General features: G+C 38.9%; 3 protein-coding genes across 5 annotated transcripts; 1 reads left to right on the forward strand and 2 right to left on the reverse strand.

Annotated features, from left to right (window-relative positions):
• Nucleotides 1–694: 694 nt before the first annotated feature.
• Nucleotides 695–12,420, reverse strand: camkk1b (calcium/calmodulin-dependent protein kinase kinase 1, alpha b). 2 transcript variants are annotated; one of them, XM_067595117.1, is made up of 18 exons: nucleotides 12,328–12,420; nucleotides 11,077–11,306; nucleotides 8,528–8,845; nucleotides 8,386–8,433; nucleotides 8,242–8,295; nucleotides 8,106–8,157; nucleotides 7,866–7,999; nucleotides 7,169–7,205; nucleotides 7,050–7,071; nucleotides 6,815–6,903; nucleotides 6,123–6,322; nucleotides 5,890–5,943; nucleotides 5,719–5,792; nucleotides 5,200–5,287; nucleotides 4,978–5,106; nucleotides 4,240–4,343; nucleotides 1,570–1,620; nucleotides 695–1,213 (listed from the first exon to the last, which is right to left on the reverse strand). In XM_067595117.1, the coding sequence occupies exons 3-18, from the start codon at nucleotides 8,765–8,767 to the stop codon at nucleotides 1,132–1,134; spliced, it is 1,458 nt and encodes a 485-aa protein (XP_067451218.1). In that variant the 5' UTR covers nucleotides 8,768–8,845; nucleotides 11,077–11,306; nucleotides 12,328–12,420; the 3' UTR covers nucleotides 695–1,131. The 2 variants fall into 2 exon arrangements, with proteins under 2 accessions (XP_067451218.1, XP_067451219.1); XM_067595118.1 differs by lacking the exon at nucleotides 12,328–12,420 and having other exon boundaries at nucleotides 11,077–11,342.
• An 8-nt stretch (nucleotides 12,421–12,428) lies between these two features.
• On the forward strand, nucleotides 12,429–15,412 carry LOC137186300 (vacuolar protein sorting-associated protein 37D-like). Of its 2 annotated transcripts, none has more exons than XM_067595120.1 (4): nucleotides 12,429–12,631; nucleotides 12,800–12,971; nucleotides 13,093–13,166; nucleotides 13,634–15,412. In XM_067595120.1, exons 1-4 carry the CDS (start codon nucleotides 12,530–12,532, stop codon nucleotides 14,099–14,101), a joined length of 816 nt encoding a protein of 271 aa, XP_067451221.1. In that variant the 5' UTR covers nucleotides 12,429–12,529; the 3' UTR covers nucleotides 14,102–15,412. The 2 variants fall into 2 exon arrangements, with proteins under 2 accessions (XP_067451221.1, XP_067451222.1); XM_067595121.1 differs by having other exon boundaries at nucleotides 13,096–13,166.
• A 752-nt stretch (nucleotides 15,413–16,164) lies between these two features.
• Nucleotides 16,165–20,888, reverse strand: LOC137186299 (dicarboxylate carrier SLC25A8-like). Its single transcript, XM_067595119.1, has 6 exons — nucleotides 20,395–20,888; nucleotides 19,677–19,884; nucleotides 18,154–18,357; nucleotides 17,832–17,933; nucleotides 17,262–17,442; nucleotides 16,165–17,173 (listed from the first exon to the last, which is right to left on the reverse strand). The coding sequence occupies exons 1-6, from the start codon at nucleotides 20,518–20,520 to the stop codon at nucleotides 17,059–17,061; spliced, it is 936 nt and encodes a 311-aa protein (XP_067451220.1). The 5' UTR covers nucleotides 20,521–20,888; the 3' UTR covers nucleotides 16,165–17,058.
• Nucleotides 20,889–21,034: the final 146 nt, after the last annotated feature.

Consider the following 21,034-nt stretch of genomic DNA (forward strand, 5'->3'; position numbering starts at 1 on the left):
TGTGCTTTTGTAATTCACCACCTACAATAAATTTAAGTGAACAAGAACCTAGAAATTCCCTCATAATAGTGTGTCTGTTTATTAATATGATAAAGTGCTGTCACCGCATATTTACTGAACTAGGTAGGCAAGTATAAGCTGCACAATTATACTCATATTTCCTCATCCAGTAGGAAAATCTAAGTAAATTGTGTGAAATTTCAGATGGATCCTGAAAGGATAAATCTGTAAGATCAGGGTCTTTGCAGCTTGTTCAATGGAACCTCAACAGGGTGGATTATTGCTGTCACATGGGCTCAAACATGGGTCTGCTGGTTTAAAGGTGATCCCCTTACTGACAGAACAATGCTGCCCTCTACTGGTATGGAGAATGAAGTGCCTTGATACTGAAATGAGTCTTGATATTGAAATGAGTCAGATCTAAAAATGAATTCAGGCTACAGCAGCTGGCTGCAAGGTGTTTTTGAAGATTTGTCTTCAATACATGGTGATGTTGGAGTGTGAATTTGTACATTTTTACATGCTGTTACTTTGGAAAAAGCAGACGTACTGTTTCTGGATACGTAACTGAGACTGCCATCTGGTGTTTCACATTGAACACTACAAAACCATCATGTAATATATATATATGTATATATATATTACACACAAAAGAACTCCACAGCTTTTTATTTACAATCAATTAAAGTCAACGTTTCAATGTCATCTTTTATTATCTTCAACAGCTGTAGGAAAATGTAAAAATATCTTCATTATAAAGCATATTTACATTTTTAACACAATCCAATATTAGTAAATTACATTACATTCAAGAATTCATTCATCAATCATGCCTTACTGAATTTAAATATGCACACGACAGCAGACAAACAGAGTGAACAGACAAAAATCTTATCTTATGTGTAATCATGTCTTTTATTGAATGCATACGTGCGTTTCTACCCGTCTTTTCTATATTGAGTATATCACAAAATTACTGTATCACAATCTTCTGCACTAAAGTGAGAAAATATGCAAGCATGTAAGCGTAGCAAGTATGAAGCAAAAGCAACAAATTAGGAAAGAGATGTAAAGAAAGGTACAAAATGAACGGTCTCTTCTTCTATTAATCTGTGTTCATGATACATCTGTTTAATCCGTACACTCTGTAAATGTATCATCTTCGTACAGGTCCTCCAGCTCTCCGTCTCTGCTCCCCTCGTTGCTGACTTTCCTGTGGGCGACAAACGCTCGATCATGTTGTCGAAGCTACTAAGTGAGATTGCAGATGAGAAGGAGGAGGAGGTGGAGCGGGGTGCGGGTAACACTAGACTAAAAATGTCATAGAATACATGTCCTCCACAGCACAGCTCATCACTTTTCATACACATCAACCTCAAGAGGACACATGAGAGACAGGAGCACAAAGCACTCAGCTGTGTGTGTCCATTTATTTTGGGTACAGCTCGTTGTTGAGAGCTCTGTGTTGTCTTGTCCCTCTTAAATCCTCTTAAGGTTTAACAAACAACTGGTGAGCTGAGCTGAGTATGAAACATACAAGCTCAACCTAAACGCTCCTGAAATATTTACCTCAAGGAAGGATGAAGATGAGGCGAAGACCCTATTAAGCCCCAAGAGTCACTGCAAGAAAGAGGAGATTGTGTATAAAAGGCCAGACTTTATGCGCTGTCCGCTAGCAACACCATTAATGATAAACAATAAACAATAAACAATGTTGGGCTCGACAGTGACGATGTCACTTTGCTCCAAATTTGATTTGATTATAGCAGGACTGGGGTGGTTTAAAAGGATAGCCCGACATTTAGGGAAATACGCTTCTTTGCGTTTTTGCTGAGAGTTAGATGAGAAGATTGGTACCAATCCAATAGACAGTTAAATATGTTGGTTAGCTTAGCTTAGAATACAGACTGGAAACGGGGAAACAGCTAGCCTGGTTCTATCCAAATATAACAAAATCCTAGGGTTACCCCCAACCAAAGAATTTCCTCGTCAACTAGTAGTTGTTAGTTCAAGCCATTAGTCGACTAGTCACATGTTTATGATATTCATTTCATTATTTAAATATATATTTTGTGGGGCATCAGGAAATGGTTTGAGCTTCAGGGTTTAGAAATATTTTTTAAGTAACATTGTCAACACTGTGCTACATTACAGAGAAATACAAAATCCATAATAACGAGTCTTTAAAATATAAATTTTACAAGCACACACAGTTAATGTCAATGCTAACTGCAAAAGTGGTAATGATTCTGAATGTGTCAGAAAAACCAGCAAGGAGACTGAACATTTTAATTTACTTTAACACAGTATAACATCATACCACTAATGAACTTGCTGGCTGACAGATGGGATCAGTGGTGTGCAGAGCTGTCGAAGCTCCACCGGGTGGCCGTTCTGAGATGGTACTAAATTGAGATTCAACCAAACTCAGGCAATCAAACTGCATGTTTTCTGCGATGCCAGTGAAACGGCATACAGTGCTGTTGTCTATTTTTGTGCGACTAACCGACCATGAGTGAGTCTTGATCAATCCGTACCAAAACTGACACGAAAATGACAATTTGTGATCTCAGTGGTGATTAAAAACCGTAAATTGCTCTTTATGCTAAGCTAAGCTAATCTACTGCTGGCTGTAGCTTCATATTTAAAGGACAAAGTTGAGAGTGGTATCTTCTCATCTCTCGCCAACAAAGCAAATGTGTGTATTTATGAAAATGTCAAAATATTCCTTAGAGCTTCAAAGTTTGAAATTTTAAACTTCTGTAATCTGTAAATATTATTACAGTGCCTCCATCAGGCCAATTGGTTTATTATTGGTTTATTGGTTATTGGTTTATTATTCCAGAACATATAGAGACCCAAAGTGTTAAAAATAACTTGACAAATAAAATCTTATGAAATAGATAATCATATGAATGAATACAGAACAAATATGTAATATTAACATGAAATTGGGAAACAATCCAATACATTTTAAAGCTCAGCTAATTATTGTAACTACACTATTTCATCCCTTCCTTCTTTTCACAACAATGCTTTTTTTTAAAATTCCCATAGTTTTTATTCTAAAATGACACTTTTACACTTTTGTCACAAAGTCTTTGTCAAACAAGACAAACAGGACTGAAACAGTTGTGTGATTGGTTGTTACAGAAAACCAATTACATAACTATTTGGAAAAAAGACATTTTGAAATAAAGAATACTGGAATTAAATACAACATACCATGAAAAGAAGCCTGATTAAATAATGATTCATGAGGATGAGTTTTATTTATTTACTGGATTGTTTTACAATTTCATGGTAATATTTTATATTTCGTCTGCATTTATTTTTATTCACAATATTTCATGACTACCACCTCCAACTTCTGCCAAAACGGATCAGAGATCAAATCTGAATAGAAAGTGTAAACTTTAATAAAACTGTTGCTATTAAAGTAGACACATAAGTGTAATATTTAAACACTGGAACAAACTGCCACATCATCCCTCCAAGAAGATCAAATTTAACAATTTAGATCTTCTTATTAAACTGAAGAGCCAAACTACACCTTTCAAACTGTAAAATATACAGAATCCTCTCTCCGCCACTCTAATAGACCTTCAACATATATTTATCACCTCAATCTCACCATCAGCCTTGACATGATTTCACCATTTACACATCACATGTGTCAGATAGACAGACAGCCTGATCCAAACTCTCTCTCTCCACAGATTTAACTGTGTGGGAGACTGCGGCGTTGTACACTGTACTGGTGGTGACTGGGTTAGTGTGGAGGAGGATGTAGCTGCAGTGCCACAGCTCTTCCCATGGAGGTGTAATTAGCTGTGCCAGCGGCCCCCCACAGAGGGGACTGGCTTGTTAATGGAAAACAAAAGCAGCGCAGCCATTACTGCTGCCGCAGGGGCTTCCATTTAGCTTATCAGGAGAGGAGAAATACTTTTATCTGCCTGCGCGGGCTGCTAATTTATGGACTAAAACAAAACAAATACACACCATAAGAACTACAGTCAGTATTCAAAGATTAGTGGTTCAGATATGGTGGTATATTAGACTTGTCTTATGCTATGTAATATAGTTAATATGAGAGACACTCTCCACACATATATGTAACCAACTGAATCTATTTTTATCCAAGCATCTGCTTGCTGCTTTGTTTTGTTAGAGGCCTAATCGCAGAGCTGGCAGTTTGGCAGAGCAGAGCAGGCAGGATTTGCAGAGTAGGCTACTTACGTAAGAAGACCTCCAGGGGCAGACATGGACCTCTCTGCCCGTCTGACCTGACACTCAAAGGGATTACTGAAAGACCGCTTCCTCAGCATGGACTTCACCACAATCTGCAGCGGACATCAGAGAGAGCACGATAAAATAAACAAACAAACAACATTATCATACTATCAGCCAATTCTCCACAACAAAGTGTACACTTAAAAAAGAATTTTATATGAAATCCCTTTAAATAATCACACTTTAATTTTCTGGAAAGCTGTTTTTTGAGCGGTTACTTCATAGTTTGTAGTCCTGAGAATACCAGTACATCACAGATAAGTCATCTATCCTGTCATATATAACTATTGCAATTTCACAACTTTAAAGGCAATATGATCGAAAAAATTGCATTTTTGTGTCATCTGTGAAGCACATCTGTGTCATCCTGTGTTTGTTATTGTCCTGCCTGCCACACCAACTCCTTATGACTTTATAATTGTGCACCTTTCTTTGTTAAATGCACCTCTATGTCTTGAGAGTTTGGTAGATGTTAATGGTTGTGACATAAAAGTTAGTCTCTGAGCAAGTTGTTTAAGTATGAAATGGAAATTATTGGATCTCAGAGGGAAATGGATTTTAAGAGAAGGTCTAAAGGAGTAAATCTGATATATATATTTAATAAATATATATATATATATTTCAGTGGGAGGCAACATGGCCTCTATAGTGTTGTCAACACATGGAGCAGTCCTTGCGACTCACCACAGTAGAGAGGCTGGGGATGAGTTTTACGCTGTTCTGCACCTCCTCCTCTGTGACCTCCACCGCCGTGCAGTGCTCCTCCTCCAGAGGGAGAGGATTTGAGCCGTTCTCTGTCACCCACGGATGGAGCTGTGACAGCGAAACATAAAACAACACTTCCATCATGAAAGAATTGTGGACACATAATCTGTTGTTTCTATTAATTTCTTCTCTACCAGCCACCTTAATTTCAGGGATGGTGATTCTTGTTTCAGAGTTTTTATCCAACATCCTTTCAATGAGCTCCTTCAGTTCTGTACTTATCGATGGCCTGTGAGACAGAAAAAAACATAAAGTAACAAACAGTTTGTCTGCCTCTTTAAAAAAGAAAGACTTATGTCAGCATGGACAGATGCAATGTGTCATCATGAGTATCAAAAAAGGAGACTGAAAGAAACACACAAGTCAGTCAACAGACTAAAAACATGTGATATATTTCCCAGTATTAACGTCTTCCCACTAACAAACAAATGAACACCTGTTGTTTATATGTCTTCTGCTTCAGTTCATCACTTTTTTCTCTCAAATCAAGAAAAATATCTGTAAAAAATTGGTCACTTGTTGCCAAAATTGTCTGTCTAGAGAAAAACATCATACACTGTATGAAGAGACCTTAGTTTGGACCTATACTGAGGAAACATGCAAACAAAGCAAGTTAATCTAATTGTTATAAACCATGCCTGCTGTCTAAATGTCTCTTACATTTCTGGAAACTCCACAGGTTTGTTCTTGATCTTGTTGTGCAGAGAAACGATATATTCATCATAAAAAGGGCACTGCAATGGGACAATCACAAGAAAATGATTTCAATATTAAAATGTTGTGTTTGACTGTCTTTTTATTCAGTGTGAATTGTGCTGAGAACTTGCTTACCTTCCCAAAGACAAAACAGTATAGTGTGACTCCCATCGCCCACACGTCTAATGCCTGGTAAACAAACACAGTAATTATCAGGACTGTGTCATTACTGAGACGCTCACAGTAGGCGTTAGGACATAATTTCTTGATAATGTCTTGCAATTAAACACAGTCTGATATGATGAGTCATATTCAGTGATTAACACAGTCTGTTTTCCAGCTGACCAACACAACAAGTTTCATCCCACCTTTCCGCTGAAGCTCTGCTCGTGTTCAGTCATTGTCTCAGGGGCCATGAAGGCCGGCGTCCCTGCCGTGCTCGACAGGAGGGCGTCTGACCCCTCAAACTCGTTGCTCACTCCAAAGTCTGCGATCTTGACATGACCGTCGTCCCCCAGCAGCAGGTTGGAAGGTTTAATGTCTCTGTGGATGATCTTGTGGTAGTGCACTGGACAAGGCAGAAATGCAGAGATGCCAACATGATGAATGTCTGCTGATCAGCTAATATGATAATTTGGTATAATTGGTATAATTGTACCAATATTATGAAAAAAAATCAACATACCAATGATACTGAAATGATCTTTTTTATGTCTTTAACAGTGCAAAAGGTTGAAGATGTTTTAAATAATAATAACTGTGATAATAGCCAGTGAGAAAGAGTTGTAATTTTTCAATTCAGTTGCAGATTTTAAATTAAACAACATATGCAAGCAAAACTAGCTATATTATTTTGACTTTTAAAAACCAGTATGTGTGGAAAGAGATGCCGCTTTCAGCTTGTTCGGGGCACCAAAGTGGGAGATTTTCTACATGTAATGGCTTTAACAAACCAGTGAGCAGATTGTAATCACAAGCTTTATGACTTTGAATAAAGCAAAGGTTATGAGCACATGAAATGTTTTGACTCTATATAAAATATCTTATCAGTAAAACTTACAATACTCTATTCCCAGGACGATGTCTCGAAAGTAAAAGCGAGCCTGCTCCTCTGTGAAAGGGTTGTCTGTAGGCACCTCCATCACTGGTCTGATCAATAGGAGAGGTGGAGAAAAAAAAGAAAAAAATTAAATAGATATATTAAATTTCATAGAACCAGTAACGATTTTATTCATGTCCAACCGGTCTCTACTTGGGAGCTTGACAGAGGACATTAATGTGCACAATAAACGTACCCTTTCGGCACCAATTCGAAGGCTTGAGGACAAATAATCAGAATTGAATGACATTGACTCTGTATTGAAACGTTAGGAGATAAATCCAACTACTGTGAAAAGAATAAATGAAACCCTACCCATGTGAAGTCCATCTTCATCAGGATCATCAAGCACCTGAAGAACATTAGAAATCGCATACTCTGCCTCATTTTTTTTGCCTCAAAAATATTTATAGTCCAATTATTTATTATTTTATTGTAGATGTAATTGTAACTGTAACATGAGATGCTTCTGTGGGTTGTATAGCTCATGAACTCACACAGGTGTTATCAGTTATTTTTGCTGATTCTCAGGACTGTGTAGGTGTGTTCAGACTGTGCCTGACTGACACTTTTTCACTCTCCTGTGATTTGTGTGAAACATCTTTATCATTCATATTAGTACATTTAGTGCTCCTCCTACCCAGGTCTAATCAGCCACAATAAATAAAAACATTTCAAAAACAAAACAATTCATTTTCTTTTCACATGTCTTTGGTTGAATTTTACACCCACGCCTTGTTATACAGACTAAAATATATTTTTTAGCACATGAATATATCAAAACAAACCTTTTTTTCTTTGTGTAGTTTGTTTAATCCCAATCTCTATCTTATGTCATACAGAAACATGCCAAACTACAGTGGAAATTTACTCAAAGTCCTTTCATGGGACCCGCAAACTGCAGCGTAATCGTTTTTTTAAGTTCAACTCCTCCATTGTCACCATTAATCAGTCTGATTCCACTGTAATCACTGAAATTAACTAGTGTGTAGTAATGCAGGACATGTCTGACCTCCACTAGTTTCACCACATTATGATGGTACAGTTTCTTCAGGATTGCGATCTCCTTGTAGACTCTCTCCAGGGGCAACATGGCCTTAGGGAACGGATCCTGCTGGGAGTTTGATCCTTGAGGAGGCAGGCGGCCTGAAATTACACAAACAAACACACACAGACGGATAAGAAATCAGAAAACATATCGCTACCAACAGCACAGGAATGGACAGATCTGAGTCATGGAAATTTCACTCACGCAAAAATCCGCACTGCCTCATCAGCTTCTTCTTTGAAACAACTTTCATTGCCTGAATAAATGAGATAAAGGGAACAATTATGACGACAAACTAACACTTTGGCCTTAAATGCACAAAATATAAGATTCAACTTACATAATACTGTTCAGAATCTTCATTATAAGCTAATTTCACCACTCCGTATGAACCCTGGGGTGTAAAAAGAAGAAAGGTGCTTTTTAAATTCCTTTGACATCCTCTCTGTGTCACCTCAATTACTGGATGATGCTTATTAATCACCTTTCCAATCTCATTCTTCAGCTTATACTGGTTGAGCTGGACACAGTCCTGCAGAAATTACAGGGGGAATTCAATCAGTAAAGCATCTCATGAGTAACAAATTACGTCAAAAATCCAGCTCTGTCAGTTTAAGACTCCTCACATCAGCGTCTGTGATGGACACACGTTTGGTCTCAATGGTCGGCTGCCGAGAAATGCGGCTCCCTCGCTCCTGCAGCGACATCTTCCTGTCAGAGAGGCGAGCTCTGTGAGAGCTGGTGGCCCTCGGAGCACCCGACCTGTAGCCATTAGGCGGGGTCACACGGTTGGCAGCCACATTCATGGCTGCCACCAAGTCATCCAGTTCGGCGTGGTGCTCCGAGTCCATTTCTGCCCTGCTCATGGTGGTTTGTTCTCGTCCACTCACAGCTGAACGTCCCAGAGCTGGCTTGGTGAAAGCACCTGAGGATGCATCACTGCGCTGAGAGGTGTGGAAGCAGAGATGTGAGGCTTGGTTAGTTAAGCTGACTTTCTTTTTGTCAAATGTATGTTTTTATCATGTTGTACTGTTCTTCTGTGTTGCTGTTGAAGTGCTTCAAAATCCAGACTTTAAACCCTGACAGTCACCAACAGAACAGCAACCTTTTTTGTTCAAGAAACAAAATTCAAATATGCTTATTGTTTGTTTTTCTGACACTATAGCTTGCAGATGCATAGCTTCTTAGAAGCTGACTCATATCTTGGATGTCAAGTTGATTTGAGAGAAAACACTCCCAAGCAGGTGTCAACTCTTGCAAGCGGATCTTCATACCATACTGCATGAATGAAAATCAGTGGCTGGGTAGAAGATAAGAAGTCAATCTAAAAATGTATGGTATGGAAAAGTATAAACAATTTGTAGTTAATGGGTCAAAACTTAAAAAACACAAGTGGTATAGTCCTTTAATATTTTATAAGATTCAAGAAACTTTGTCTGTTACATAATAAGAGAAATTCCTCTTTGTCACAGAATTACAAGTTTCTGTTCTGTTACTCCACCAATTTTACACATCAAAGTCTGTCTTAGGAAAAGCTACTGCATAAAAAAGTTGTATAAAGCCTTTTGGGACTCCAGAGAGAGCTGTGCAAAATCTCATAAATTGCTTCAACTGATGTCACTTAGGCCAATGTCAGTAAAGGCTGAAGACTTCAAATTTGAAAAGGAAAAAAAAATCAGGATGTAAAGAACCAGAAAGAAGTGAGTTTACCAGACCTCTGTTGCCCGCTACTCATCTCTGCTTGAAGCTAGCCCTTCTAGCATAAAACACCTGAACCTGCATAGTTGAGAGAATGTAGTTGAGTTGCATTGTGGGTAATGTAGGTGACAGGTTTTGACGAAGGAAGAAGAATGCGTGGAATAAAAAAGATATCTCTAATTCTGCTGCATTGATTTTTATCATCTTTTATTCCTATTTTTGGAGTAGCCTCCTCGTTTATGTTCTAATAACACCATTAACATTCAATACATTGTTGATTTTTCAACTTTACATTCAGTGGATTAATTCAGATACTCTTGTTTTATTTATCAGTAGCACCTCTTCTTGAATGACTAGCAAACTTATGCTGATCAGGCCTTTTTCACAGCAGACATTTTGACTCATCGCAGGAAAGGTCCAAGCGTAACTAATAACATTAACGATGGCTCCGTTCCATTAAGCAAGTAAATGATTCCGATGAGTCAGCATGAATCCATGGACTGGCTCACATAAATAGAATAAAGTCGTCTTTCATGTTATAAGTATTATCTCTGCTTTTCCTGCGAAGCCAAGTCAACGTCTGCTGTAAAAAGGTCTCTTTGAGGCAAATTTGTGATTTCGGATTATATAAACAACATTGATTTAATCTTACTTATTCTTTTTAATAGTATTAGAGGTCACTTGTAATACCATCATTAAATTGAATTTTAAAAAGAATGAACTGCAAACTGCCCTAAAACTTGAGTCTTACATTCGCTTTGGAGAGTTTAAAGCTTGATTATCTGATGTTTTTTTATGATTCATGTATTGTTTTTTATTTATTCCTTGTTTGTTGTGTTGTTTCTGTCTGCTGGTTGTGTTCTTGTCTTATGAGTGTTTCTTGTCCTCAGGTCTCTCTTGGAAAAGAGATCTTAAGCTCAATGAGACTGCCAGATTAAATAAAGATCAAATCAAATTAAAAATAATATTCATCATATTAACAATCTGTTTATTTCCTTCTGCGTTTGAGCCTCTTGGCCCCCAAACTGCTGCTTGAAAAAAACAACTACTGTTCTCTTGTCCTGAGTTTCCTTTAACAGTTGGAACAAGCCTCAGATAAGAATTGTGGGTAACATAAATAAAAACAAACACAGGAAATGAGCAATGTCACCCTCTGACACTAGGATCCTTATGAGCGGGACTCACTGTTTCCTAAAATACAACACAGAGCTTCTTATGCAACACAGTAGAAAGCTTGAACATTCAGAGCAGATTCACACCACTATGTTTGTTGTGCATGTTATGTATGTTTTAAGGCTGCTACAGTTTGTGCAAGATGAGGAAAAAAAGCAACATGTAAACCTGTAAAACATGATTCTTGAAACTGATAAACATTTCTTAGTTAAGATATCTTAGCCTGACTCTCATCTGAACCCTTCTGAAACAAATACAATTCTGTGTAAGCTGAACTATGAGGTAAATTATTTGCTTTACTTACAAAGCGCTGGTGTCCTGTGTTGAGGGCTGGTGCGGTTAATCTGCATGTTGCCCCGCCGCTCTCAGGAGGAGAAACTGGTGTGTGTCTCAGTGCAGGACTTTCACTGATGAGCAGGGAGAGACCGTCTTAAGGATTAACTGAGGCCACATATAGCCGAGGCAGGGTTATTCTGAGGGAGGCCTGCAGTGGTCACCTGGATAGTGGGCTGTGTTGACAGGCGTCATCCTGGTCTGGACAGGACACACACACACACACACACACACACACACACACACACACACACACACACACACAGGACATTAGGATGATCTGGAGTCTGTAAAGGAGGAGAAAAGCCCACAGTGGTAGTAACAGGATGTCAACAACATACTTTTGTTAGCTTGTATGAGACAATCACCATATACTGTATTTACATAGACTGAAAAATGTTTTATAATGTTTTTATTTTACTCTCCTTTAATCACTGCATATAACATTTTCTGATATGCACATATAGTAAATAGGTGGTTGTACTCTCATCAATGGCAGAGCAGCATTAATTCTGCAATATGTATGTTATGTACACATTATCACATGTAATTTTCTTATATATTTTCATAAGCCCTCATGTATCCTGTGGGAGCTGGTTTAAGCCTCTTATCTGCAGAGTAGGAATAACATCCTTAAACATGAGGAGAATTATGCTTTGACTACATGCAAAGGTAACAGGCCTGATACACTCGATCTGCACAGGCTAAATTTAAATAGATTGCAACCACAGTACCTTGCAAGGCTATAAACGTGTAGGCTGTTGCACGTTTTTGTTGTTTCAAACTCTTATTTGAGGCATTTAAAAGAAAATCGATGCAGACTGTAAGAGTGATTTGAAAAATGTAAAGATTATTTCTTAACGATTGAATATTGGTAACAGCTCTACTAGGCTGATTTTTGTTGTCAATATTGGAACCTGCTATCCAAAATTGCCTAAATTAAAGATGCATTTCATGTCAGTTAGCATTTTGATTTTTTTGGGGAGAAAATTCAATTCTTTTAATGAATTATTTCCAGGCTGTGCAACAGACACTTCACACAAACAACCATTAAATCAGTGTTTCAATCTGCCTTGAAGCTCAAAAAACTGATAGAATAAGCCACACACAAAAACATGCGGTATAATAGTTAAAATTTTGTTTGATAGCCTATTACTTGTGTGATTGTGTAAAGCTAAAACAAATAGCTAGCAATTAACTTAAAAACACATCTTTATCTTACCTCAAATTCATAAGATGTCGCCAAACAGTGTCATTTTTTTAAGGTCATTTGTGTCGAGTGCGCCGTTGTCGTATAAAACCGCGGTTTCCTACAACGCCTGAACGCAGCATCTACAAGCTCACTGCGCCCCAGCAGGACGCATCAGTAACGGACAGGTACCAAACTTTGACGAAGCAGTGAGCATGCAGGGTGGAGGGTCATCATGTCTCTGTCGGTACAGTTTGGGGTTTTGAGGACCAGAGAGCTGCGGGAGCTGCTGGAGGACGAAGACAAAATAAATCACATAGTCAAGTGCAGCGAGAAGGTGAGCAACATGTGACAGAGGAGCATAAAAATACTGGTCTCAAAGTCGGATGATTTCACGCTGATAATAGATGCTCTTTTATGATCATCATAATAATAATAAAACACATTGCCTATATTTTCTCTCTACTTGCAATGCGAGGATTATATTAAATTCTGACAATTCCAGTTTCAGGGACTGCAGAGAGCTACACAGAAGATACTGGTTTCAAATCAAAAACTAGCAAAAGCGAGTCTTTCACAAAAACCTAAATTTAGAGATGCGAAGTTGCTACTTGCGATGAAGTACAGGGAACTTGAAAAATTTAGAAGCATCATCCAGGCCAAACAAGAACAGCTTGGTGAGTTTTGATTATTATATTTATTTATTTTAATTCTTGGCTGCATTAACTCCTTTGCCGTTTCCCTGTAGTTGGTGTTTTTGTTCTGCTGAAACTCTGAAAATGTTGCTTTGTTTTGTAGCAGAAAAATACAGCGTTCATTACGTTCAGCGGTGTCTCCTGAAGAAGATAAATCATGATGAGGAGGAGTGTGAGGTGAGGAGTAAATTCTTTTTTTATGCATGTCAATGCATTTTCTATAAGAAATAATACTAATACTAATTCAGATGCAAAGAAGATGCTAGTGGTTATTACTGTAGTTAAGACATCATAAATAACAGATAAACTGTTGACTGAAGACGAGCTACACTTTGGGTTATTAATAAGAAGAATAAACTGTCTGCTTTCAGGTAATAGATACACTCTTACATCCTCTGGCAACACACTAACAAACCATTATAAAAAAGGCCTTGAGGACAGTGCAGCATTGAAGTGGTGACTGAAAAGAATGTGACAGAAAAGAAATATCAGTGCTGGGGGAGATAAGGAGACAAATAGTTGATGTTAGCTTATTTTTTTCACAAAGTCAGTTCCCTGCAAACTTGTGGCTGCAAAGGACAGGTCTAACCTGGAGTAAAAACTGTCCACTGACTGTGTGTGTCTGAAAATATCTCCCCAAACAGCTGCTGCTTCAGAGGTTTGTGGAGGGGGAAACGCCACTGGCAGATTTCTTGGGCTCTTTTCTCAGCCTGCGGAAGCGGCACCACATCAGATTGGTTCTGGTGAAAAAACTCCAGGAGAGGACTGAACTTAAACCAACAGAAAGACTCAGTGAGATTCACCCTCAGCATTTATCCATGGGGTTTCACCAGCAGATCCACAATCCCTGCCTCCCAGTCTGCAGCCTCACCACGGCTTTCGTCCTGCCCGCCTGCTGCCATTCCCTCCCATCTCTCCAAGTCCACACTCCTCCATTCCTGCTGCCCTTTGGTCCCCATGTAAACACTGCCCAATGTCCACACCATTTATCGCTTTGTTTTGATAGCGATGAGTCCCCACATCCAGGAAAGTTCCCCAAATGGCCAACGAGACCCGTCCGTCTTCAGCCACTGAAAGTCGAGCACAGGAGGCATCAACAGGCACCACAATGAAGCTCCAGACGCAGGATACAAGTTAAGACTTTGATGTTGATTAATTGAAAAGGCATAGAAAGAGCTGGATATCACTAAGTAGTGACTGAAGTGTGAACATAGTATTGTGTATCAAAAACCATCAAATGTTTGGTCAGATTTAGTCTTAATAGGTTTATTCTTTAAGTCACTGAACTAATTAGAGTATTTTATTCATTTTAGAATTTATTTAGTTCTTGAGTGTCTGTTTGAGTTCAGACAACATTAATAAACACTGATTTGAGACAGCTGTACATAATGATTTAGTTCAGATGTAGATAAATCAGTTTTTTGCCAACTCTGGTAATATAGTCTCTGGCTTTTGACTTGGATTTCCCAAATAAATGAGCACTTTTTTCTTGTGAGGACAGCAATCCAGATTCAGGCTTAATGTAGCATCTTTGACCCAATAGTCAGGAAAGATAAGACTCTTAAAACTTTCAGAGTTGCCCCTTTAAAACTGAGACATGAATGAATGATGAATATTTACTCAATCTGCACTGTAAAAGTCCACTACTACAGAAGGACAATACCATAACTTAATGCTGATATTTTTAACTTGCCGTGTTGTCGTGAGATTGATGTTTTCCTACATTTGCTAGAAAGTCTTGGTTCTTGGTTCTGAAGTTGCCTTCAGTCCATTACAAACATTGCATTAAGAAATAAATAGCTGTTGTTTACTGTAACACTAGCAGCAGCACTTCTAAACATGTTGTGATGCACATTTGGCCACTTATCTGTAGGAAATAGTGCACAAGACAACAAAACAGAATCAGAAATGTTTGTGTGCATCAACAAATAGCTGTTTCTGCATATAGAGGCCACAGATGTTGATCACTGTTTGCATGAAAGGTTTCTCAACTGAACTCAATATTGGATGTTTGTTGACTTAAAATAGTTTGTTCCATTGCTGTAAACACATCTGAAACTGAGAAAACCAGTTACGCCAGCTGACTGTGACAATGTGGTGACAACACACCCATTTTACAAAAAAAAACAATTTTATACAGCTGGTAGCACAGGAAAGGAAAAATACAGTACAGTGTGTCAAAAGCGGTTAAAAAAAAAAACGTGTTTCCTGAGCGAGAAAAACAGTGAACAGAAGTTGGAGTGAACTTGAACTGCTCACCTGACACTAGATACCTCCGCTCATTAGTGTGCAGAGACTCCTGCCAAGGTCAGCAAAGGAGCATGAACAGCACTTTCTTTTCTGTAAACGCACAGTTAACCCTGTCCTCACTAATACTTAACTGTAACCATTTTGATAAAAGGCGAAGCGCACGCTTGTCACAACACTGTTTCACTCACTCATTCATCATTCGTGTGCTTACCATGAACTCGCCCTGCCACTCGCGAGGGTTAGCCAGAGTGCCATACGGCCCCGGTAAAGCTTGCCATACCAATTCAACCATGAAGAAACCTCCCTGGCACTACGGGAGATGATTAGCAAGGTGGAGCATGTTCAAAGGCTTTTGTTACACCACAGACTTCTGTTACATCGATGTCAACAGCTCCTTTTGTCCCATAAGACTCAAATTGGGCAATTTTCTTGTCTGTCAGCTGATTGTTTTGTTCTTCTCGCCTCATTCACCTGCACATCTCTGCATTCTTTGATGGAGGACATTGTTTTAATGAGCTCTTACACACAGTATTTATATTTCAAATGGTTCCCAAATCATAAAAACAAAGCCACTCCAGGCTGAAAAGTATATCTGATATGCTATATCATTAAATTACTGTTCTAAAAATATGGTTACACATATTAAACTATACTCTTAGTGCAAACACATCAGAGGCCTGTTAGTACTGACTTGTATCTCACAGTTAGGGGTGTTTTATCTACACATTGTTCCTCTGAAACGTCACGTGTGAAGGGGATTATACAGTAGAGTATCTATAACGGCATCCACTAGCAGAGCAGGTATGGAGTGACACGTGGTGGGGTTTTCATCGTGTACGAATGTGGGTCATTGTTGGTTGACCTTTTGTTAAATGTCCCTTCAGACAGACTTTAGATACAAAGCAGAAGAGAATATTTTTGGTTTATTCCACTCATACTTTATTTTATTTTTGAATGTCTTGTGGGTTCCAGTGTTCTGTTTTAAATGTATGATTCACCTACAAGTACAAATGACATTTTTCAACATTATACATAGTATCAAAAACATTTCTGGTATTTTTGGTGTTAAAAAGATCATTTCTGTCCCAAAACTAAAATTTGCTATAGACCACATAGTTTTGGCTCATTCCTACTAGAGCTGAGAGTCTGATTTGAAAAGAAAAAACAACTAGAAACTATTAATCTTAATAAGAATTTTTCAAGTAAATATGACAAATATGTCATTTCATTTCAGTTGTGAGGATTTGCTGCTTCTCTCCTTCTTATCTGATGATAAAATGAATTTGTTGACACCAGCTTGGGCTTTAGGAAATAATGATGAGCATTGTTCACTATTTTCTGACCTTTTATAGACCAAATGACTTGATAATTGTTAAAAAATAATCAGCAGGTTATCATTAATTGCAGCCCTCATCTTGTGTAACACGTTCACCAACAGGAAACTGTCACCTGAAACTGGATATTAAATACAAAAACCCTACCGAGACAATCTAGAAAGCCGTTACTGTGCTTACACAACACTGTCAATGACATCCCCATCTACACCAGACTGCACTCTATAAATGAGAGAACAACAGACAACATGAACTTCAATTATGTAAACCAGTCATCAAACCTCAAACATGAATCATCCCTGCAGTGTCTGTTTGCACTGTGGCCTCTTTAATAAGATGCACGTGCAGTTTTATGCCTGAGGAAGAGCAGGTCCAGACCAGCAGCAGTCATAACCAGACTGTCTCTCTTCAGGATGACTGTGCTGCTGCTACTGATGCGATTTAAACCATCTCGGCTTTGCCAAACCATCCAGCTGTCAGACAGGTCAGAGCGGAGAATCCCAGGTTCGCTGAAATTTTATCACGGCTCTCTTAATCTGCTCGAAGCTCACAAACATCACTATGTTCCAGGCGCCCAGACGAAGAAACGAGGGCACGAAGCTAAAAAAGAATCACATGGCAAAGCTCATTTAGTTTCTGCTTCATTTAATTTTTTGACATGCATGCTTTAGATAACTACAGCACATACCCCTTATAGAAACCTGAGGGTCCCTCTTTCATCAGCATGGTTAAGGCACAGTTAATAGCACCGCTGTACTGGCCAGGCACCGAGTTCATGAAGCGTGTTTTTACCACATCCACCGGGGACGCTACAATAGTGGTGCAGAAACCTGCTGCGAAAGCTGCTGTGAAGTGACACGGCATGTTGTCTGTTGGAAACAAAACATTTGTGTCAGATATTTAATCCTTTACTTAAACAGTCTCATTGAGAACATGATCTGTGTACAGTAACATATACAGTTTAAATGTGGACAGACAGCGAATTCAAGTTAGACATTCAAGTTTCACATTAAGAAAAGCAATTACAAGTGGAATTGCAAATACTTGAGTACAGCTTTTTAGAAAAGTGAAAGGAGATTTTAATTTCAAAGTTTTTTGCAAACCGTCCCATCTGCATGAGGCATTTTTGGCAGTAGAGATAAATAACATACAACGCTCCCTTCTGTTGGTATGAAGGGCCACAAAACAGGAACAACAGTCAAGAGGTGAAGTGAGGCCCCAGCAATGCTGAGGATTTATTTGAAGTGTTTGAACTTGCCTGTCATCAGGTTGTACTTCAGGATGAGCTCCTTGATGATGTCATATGTCACCAGCTCGGAGCAGTTTACAATGGCATTGCGAGTTATATTTGGCAGACAACCTGAAAAGACAGTTTGAACAGCTATTGAACAATAAATTCAACCTGAAGAAGAGGTATTTCACAAGTTAAACATCATTGACAAAATAAAAAATGTGATAAAAGTAAAGTCTTTGTTCAGTTACAGTTTACATAAATTCAAAAATTCTGGCTCTGTAGAAGTTAATACAGCATTACTGACTTTTACAGTTACAGATATCTTTATCCCCCTAATATAACTTGCCTTTCCAGAGCCCTTTAACCCCTTCATCCCTGGCAATGGTCTTGTAGGCATCAATAGTGCTGCTGTATCTCTTCACAGAGCCGCTCTCGGGCAGCCGGCCCTGAGCCTGGAACCTGACTTTCACCACATCTGTGGGCTGAGCGAAGGCCACAGCCATCGCCCCAGTAGTGCAGCCGGCCAACAGCCGAGTCCCGATCCCAGCATCTGTGACACAAGCAGACACTTTGACTTGTCATTGACATACAACACCAGGACCCTAAACCCTAAAGTTGTTTTACTGGCAATCAATAAGAAATGACAACATGCTTCTTCCTACTGTACATTGCAGTCCCCCCCCTTAAATTTTGAAGTTTAAACATTTGCAAAAAAAACATTTACTTTGAAGACAAAAACAGTAAAACTTTAAGCAAACCACTCTGCTTGTTGACTCTCAAACTGGTTTAACTAGTTATCTGCAAACTTGTGATGGATGAGGACAGAAAATTTGAGGTCTTTCCACGTCTGTCAACCTTTAAGTTAATGATGCTGCCTTGATGAAGGTGGAACAGGTATAGAGAGAAGAAGGAGGAGGAGGCTCACGCCTGCGGCATAAACACAGATCTTTCCTGAGAGAGGAATCTGCCCTGTGCCCTACATCTTGGAGCTGTTTTTTTTCTGTAAAGCGAGCTCAGAGAATGCAGCTCTTGTAGGATAAGATCACTTTACTGTACTTTACTGTACTTCACTGTACAAGGAAATGTTGTTTGGAACAAGTTTATAGCTGCCTAATTAAGAATGAAAACTATAAAAAATATATGCAGACACTATACAGCATAAGATACAAAAAATATCAAATAGATAAAAATGAAATACCGTATATATATATATATATATACAGAGAATAAAAAATGTAAAATGTCTGGTACTGGGAGCAAGTTGAGCTAGCAGTGCATCAAATTGGAGAAATATTGCATAGAACAGATTATTGCATTTGAAGATATATTGCACAGAACATATTTAAGTTAAGGGAGTGGATGAAATAAATAAAGGAAGAGTCAAAATGGTTAATAAGTAATCCCATTATTGCACTTGAGCAGAAGTATATTTGTGAACACAAACGTCAGACTTTGTGTGCGTTGTCACAATGCACACAAAAAAATGCAAACAATACATGCCTGTCTTGTTTGTTACAAGGCTTCTTGTAAGAAGTATTTTGAGCAGTCTTGCAGCTGCTCTTAGATAAACACAGTGGTAAATAATTTTGAACTCACTAGTTGATGTTAAGTACTTATTTTTAGGTAATGCTTTCAGGCATCTCAAGCACTCTTGGCTCTCCATATGTTTACCATGTCAGGTGAGAATAAGTAATGATCAGATTTAATGAAGCCAGTAAAAATGGAGCAAATGTTTTGTGACATGCACAATATCCAACAAGACTGTTTCTATCTATCTGGAGTAGAATAAGCCAAATTATATATCAATAATTTAACATTTTGCTGAACATAAACAGATCTCAGCAGTGTCACTCCACTTGATGCACATACTTTCTGACCCCCTGCTGTAGATCTGCTTCATGGTGTCATAAAGGCCGATGCGGACTGAGGCGAAGCTCATCTGTCTCTGCAGACCTGCCACCAGTCCACTGTACAGACTCCTCGGCCCCTCAGTCTTCACCATGGTGAACATGGTGCCAAACACACCTCTGTATTTCGCCCTCTGGCCTTCCAATGAGGGCCTGGATTCACCTTGAATCTGAAGTAAACATAAATGCACAACAATTGTATTGAAGATGCCCTCCCAGCTCACTGTTGATGTTTGGAAGAAAAAGTGGGCACTGAGGGCTTCAAAATCAGTCTCTTATCGAGATTAAACACCCATTATCAATTTGCTTTTCATACAAGTGATAATTACATCCCTGCATGACACGTAGCATCATGCACTGGTGTTAAGATGTTCCTCCTGTACAGTGCAAAACAGGGCCTGATTCTGGTATTAAGAGTCAATATTCTTAAATTTTTTGTTTTTTAGGCCAAAAAATACATGAGAATTTATATTTCTGCACTAGAATTATATTCTGCCATTGTTATTGATTGTTTGCTTTGACAAAATCATTTAGGGAATCAGAACAGCTAAATGAACATAAAATGTGAAAAGAAAAAGGTCTTAGTTGGTTAGGCATGGGGGAGATTAGGTCGGGGGATTCCCGCCCTCAATGTTTCAAAGATTCAGACTACAGCCCTGCAACAAGCAGTGTATCCTCACCTGCAGCCTGACTTTGGCTGTGTCCAGGGGGAAAGTGACCAGGTCGGCCACACAGCCAGCTGTTCCAGCTGAAAAGATCTTGACAGCAGCCGTGGGGGCCAAATCAGCAGTTCTTCCAACAACCATGATCAATGATTGAGCTCAGAGGATCAACAGTGTAAACAAACCCTGCGTGGTGCAGCACCATAAATTAAAAAGAGACAAAGCAGCTTCTGTCCCGTGTCCGCACTAAAGGATTACACATATTTGTGTAGCAGAATCAGATGTCCTCTAATGACGTCCTTCTCTGGGATCAAGTCCAGACGACAACATCAAGTTTCAGGTAAAGAAAAGTTTGCCTTTTGAAAGCCGAGTCTTTTAGTTGTGCCATCAGCCATAAAAAAGCTCCAAACTACCATTCCAGTGTAAAATATGAATTAAAAAAAAAAATCAGTATCCTCAATAACTGCACGGCAGCACAAAGAGCTGACTGTAACTGTACAGTACTCTCCTGAATCCAGCCTCTTCTGCTCACTCTTTTAAACAAAGCAGCTGTTGCACCGCCCTTCGTGAAAACCTGACACACCGGATGCAAATACGTTGCTCCGCACCTACGAGTGTCAAAAGTCTAATAGCCTGCAGCAATTATTTTTAGAACATG

This window comes from Thunnus thynnus, chromosome 7 (genome assembly GCF_963924715.1).
Source record: "Thunnus thynnus chromosome 7, fThuThy2.1, whole genome shotgun sequence".
NCBI lineage: Eukaryota > Metazoa > Chordata > Actinopteri > Scombriformes > Scombridae > Thunnus > Thunnus thynnus.